Consider the following 5,256-nt stretch of genomic DNA (forward strand, 5'->3'; position numbering starts at 1 on the left):
GTTCACTAAAGGAAACACGACATGTATAATCTGTGAAGTAGAACACATGGAACATTTCATCTCATGCTACCTGGGGCATTAAAGTGTGCGCCAAACATCAACAGGACAGCAGCAACCCTACCAACAACACAACAACATCAACATCAGAAAATTCCTATTTGTAGAAAACATTGCCAGTTTAGAGGAAGATAAAGAAATATTGCATAAAATGTGGAAAATAAGATATAACAAGAAAATGCAGCAACAACAATAACAAACAAACCAAAATAACAAGACATGAGGAGCTGCCATTACAAAGGCTACAGTACAGCTCCGCATCTACATCTACTACATCTCCATCCATCTGGTGTTGAGCTGGAGCATTCCTTGGCCACGCTCGCACTCGTCGTCCACACAACCGCCCAAAGAACACACGGTTTACACATTGTTAGTATCATCACTATTATTACCATCATCATTACTATTAGCATTACTACCATTGCCATTATCATTATTATTATTATTATTATTATTATTATTATTATTATTATTATTATTATCAGAGAGGCTATTATTATCATTGGAGGAGGAGGCGTAAGGAGTTGATCAGGAAATATCGTAAACTCAAATCACTACACCGGTGTTCTCCTCACACCTCCTCCTCCTCCTCCTCCAATGATGATAATGATGAAGACAATAATAATAATAATAATAATAATGATGATGATGATGATGATAATAATTATAATAATAATAATAATAATAATAATAATAATAATAATAATAATTATAATAATAATAATAATAATAATAATAATAATAATAATAATAATAATAATAATAATAATAATAATAATAATAATAATAATAATAATAATAATAATAATAATAATAATAATAATAATAGCAATAATAAGAATGATTTTAAAATAATAATAATAATATTAATGCTAATAATAATAATAATAATAATAATAATAATAATAATAATAATAATAATAACAGCAGAGATCAGATAATTAGATAGAGAGAGAGAGAGAGAGAGAGAGAGAGAGAGAGAGAGAGAGAGAGAGAGAGAGAGAGAGAGAGATGCCGGTGGAGACTTCCTATAGTGACCTTGTGTATGTGTGTGTGTGTGTGTGAGAGAGAGAGAGAGAGAGAGAGAGAGAGAGAGAGAGAGAGAGAGAGAGAGAGAGAGAGAGAGAGAGAGAGAGAGAGAGAGAGAGAGAGAGAGAGAGAGAGAGAGAGAGAGAGAGAGAGAGAGAGAGAGAGAGAGAGAGAGAGAGAGAGAGAGAGAGAGAGAGAGAGAGAGAGAGAGAGAGAGAGAGTGTGTGTGTGTGGGTGTGTGTGTGTTTCACTGTTTGATCTGCTGCAGTCTCTGACGAGACAGCCAGACGTTACCCTACGGAACGAGCTCAGAGTTCATTATTTCCGATCTTCAGATAGGCCTGAGACCAGGCACACACCAAACACCGGGACAACAAGGTCACAACTCCTCGATTTACATCCCGTACCTACTCACTGCTAGATGAAAGGAAACACACCCAAATATCTCCACCCGGCCGGGGAATCAAACCCCGGTCCTCTGGCTTGTGAAGCCAGCGCTCTAACCACTGAGCTACCGTGTGTGAAGGACCCACCGGATAGAGAGAGAGAGAGAGAGAGATTGTTTGTGTTATGTCACCACGACAGATAAGTTCAGAGGCAACTCAAGTGTCTAAGTTACTTGCTCCTAATTTTCCAAAGCCAAGTGAGTGTTCGCACATAAGTAAGTAATTCGAGCAATTAGGCTTAGATCTGAGATCACTGGCTGATCTTAAGAGTGTGTTTTCCGGGATCTCACCATCACTTATATAACCACCGTGATACTCTGAGGATATCACCATCGTTGCTCTACATGGCAGTGGCAAATATAGTAATTAATAGTGTGTCAAAATCACTGTATTGTGAAATATTCTGGATACAGAAATAAAAGCTGACAGACATAAGCAAATATCGGTAAGGAAGTGGACAAATCGAAGAAATGAGCGTGGATCTTCAGCGAAAGTTTTTAAGGGAACTGTATTTCGGAAAATCGAAAAGAATACGGAGTACATGCTTGATGGTGTCCCTGAAAGCGTTTGATAACTTACTAAATACAGAGAGGGCATGGAATATGCAGTCAGCTGACACCTTGATGAGAGATCCATCACCAGCTTCAATCTTTTAGAACAGTAAATAAAAATCAAACCAGTTAAATGCCACGGGAGGTGATGAAACTATAATCATATATATATATATATATATATATATATATATATATATATATATATATATATATATATATATATATATATATATATATATATATATATATATATATATATATATCCTATGGAAGGGTGGATGGTTTTTTTTTTTTTTTTTTTGGAGAGTATAATTTACCGGTAACCAATAAGTAATATACAATTACATATAAGTGTAATTCACCTCGGTCGTCTGCTGGTCACCCAGCCAGTCTTCCCCATTGCGGAGCGAGCTCAGAGCTCATAGACCGATCTTCGGGTAGGACTGAGACCACAACACACTCCACACACCGGGAAAGCGAGGCCACAACCCCTCAAGTTATATCCCGTACCTATTTGCTGCTAGGTGAACAGGGGCTACACATTAAGAGGCTTGCCCATTTGCCTCGCCGCCTCCGGGACTCGAACCCGGACCCTCTCGAGTGTGAGTCGAGCGTGCTAACCACTATACACTACGCGGTGTGTGTGTGTGTGTGTGTGTGTGTGTGTGTGTGTGTGTGTGTGTGTGAAAAGTGAGTGACCTGACTGACCTTAGCTCGACCCTTTAGGGACCAAGTTAAGGAGGACGGGGCAGGAGGAGGAGGAGGAGGAGGAAGAGGTGGAGGGAAAGGAGGAAGAGATGAAGGAATAAAAAGTGATACAAAGGAAAGCCAAACAGCAACATACCTGGCTGCTTGGTAACTACATCTAGAGTCTCCCAAAGCCTTTGTGGTCTGGGAGGCTGTGGTCCGACCTGAGGTGGAGCCCGTCTGAGCGTTGCCACTTCTACGTTTCGTCCACCCATAGCTGTCCTAAAAATAGCTTGACGATCCCTAGAGAGCTTTCCCTCGCCCTAATTGCTCTAGAGCTCCGCCCTCCCCCTCTCTCTCTCTCTCTCTCTCTCTGATGGATGGATGCACGTTTATCGTAATGATGATAGTAATAATAACGATAATAATAATAATAATAATAATAATAATAATAATAATAATTGTAATAATGATCATAAAAATAATAATGGTAATAATTATTAATTATAATAATAATTAAAATAATAATAATAATGATAATAATAATAATAATAATATTGATAATTATGATAATCATTTTGACTTTTTTTCCACACCACCTCTGGGGTAAAAGTCATAGGCGCGTTTTTATAGAGGTATCCCTGTAGGCCTAATCCTCTCTGGTGCTTACTCAGATAACTCGTCGTCTGAGCTCTCTTCGATGTTGACAACGAATGACTCCACAAATCTCTCAACCGCTATGTCTTGTCTTGCATCTTGTTCTTGAAGCTCTTCTGCATGCCTCACTGCCTGCTTCCAGTTTTCTGGTGTTATACTGTCGACAGCTTCTTCAACCAAAGGCTTCAGTTCAGCAGATTTGAAAGTGTTTTCTTTGCAACGTAATACTTGACCTGAGCCCAGATGAGCTCAATCGGGTTATACTGACAGTGGTATGGGGCAGCCGTACAACCTTATGTCCTGCCTCTGCAGCAATAGCATCGATGACATAAGTTTTCTTGCCATTGCAAAGTTTCTTTGCAAGGTCATAGAGCTCCACCTTCAGCATGTCGTCCCGTGGTTGTGCTCCTTCGCTATCAGCCACTCCTTAATGGCTTCTTTTCTCCATGCTGTAGTTGGGTTTCTTTCTAGATGAACAGAATGATAGGATGCATTGTCCATCACAATGACTGAGTTCTGGGGGATATTTGGGAGCAGCTTAGTCTCAAACCATTCTTGAAACACTGTAGCATTCATCTGCTTGTGGTAGTCGCCGTCATTTTTCGCCTGGAAAATGTGCCTTGCATTCGGAACAAACCCTTCTTTGGTTCCTGCATGGACAATAATCAATCTGCTTCCTTTACCAGTAGGCGGGTTCACTCCTGTTGCTTTGTCAGAAGAGGTGTCAATCAAACATTTTCCGACAGTGTAGTTTTGATTTACCCATGTTTCATCAAGGTAAACATAGTTTTCAAATGACTGTTTGCACTGCCGCATTTGTCTTAAAAATCTGGTGCGAGTCAGTGCCACATCACTTCGCTCCATAAGGAACTTGCGGCCATCAATCTTCGAAAATTTAAATCCTATTTTCAATAATACTTTTCGAAGGGACTCGACGCTGCCTTTGTAGGATATTTTTTCCCGGAGAATCTCCGTGATTTTGGAAACTGTAGGGATTTCCTTCCTTTCATATAACTCCAAAACAGTTCTTCTCAGGACACACTGATCAAAATCATCGAAATTTGTCACTGTTGCCGGCTGAGTTTTTTTCGGTGAATGGAACACAGGCTTTTGATGTTCATCTTCTGTCTCCCATTGCTGGTTTAGTTTTGAGCAAATTCTTTTAACTGTACTTTGGCTTACTTTAGTGGCACTGGCTGTCCGAGCAAGAGCTTGCGTGACTGGCAGTAAAGGTCCTCGGTTGGCTTTCTCATCCAAGAAATATCGATTTACGTTGTAAATCATTTCCTTTGCTTGGCTGCGAAGACGAGCACTCTGAGGGGTGGCGGCGGCAGGTCTCTCCATGATGCAGGAACAATCAGGAATGACCGATTCATGTGGATAGGAAGAGTGGAGGAAGCAGGGCATTAATCCGACTCCACCCATTCCCCTCACATCCAGCTCCTAATCTCATTCCACACCTTGTTTCAGGCAGGGGATTAAAAAGGTGTGGCAGGCACCAGGTGCGAAGAGGACTCCAAGTGGGTGTGGTCACCCCCGCACAGAGAGAGAGAGAGAGAGAGAGAGAGAGAGAGAGAGAGAGAGAGAGAGAGAGAGAGAGAGAATGTTGCCCTATCTGCACTTTATGTATTTTGTCAATTGGAATGTTAATGGACAAGGACACACACACACACACACACACACACACACACACACACACACACACACACACACACACACACTTTATTTTTTTATTTTGTGTTTTTTCTTATTTAATCTATTTTTTCTTTTTTTTCCTTAATGATTATCTTCTGTCCTTTGCTTTTTATTTGATTTGTTTTGTCTCT

The 5,256-nt window shown here is 40.1% G+C and overlaps 1 protein-coding gene across 1 annotated transcript; it reads right to left on the minus strand.

Annotated features, from left to right (window-relative positions):
• Positions 1–3,811: 3,811 nt before the first annotated feature.
• Positions 3,812–4,774, minus strand: LOC123501714. Its single transcript, XM_045250719.1, has one exon. The coding sequence runs from the start codon at positions 4,772–4,774 to the stop codon at positions 3,812–3,814; it is 963 nt and encodes a 320-aa protein (XP_045106654.1).
• Positions 4,775–5,256: the final 482 nt, after the last annotated feature.

The sequence above is a fragment of the Portunus trituberculatus genome, chromosome 9, assembly GCF_017591435.1.
Source record: "Portunus trituberculatus isolate SZX2019 chromosome 9, ASM1759143v1, whole genome shotgun sequence".
Lineage (NCBI taxonomy): Eukaryota > Metazoa > Arthropoda > Malacostraca > Decapoda > Portunidae > Portunus > Portunus trituberculatus.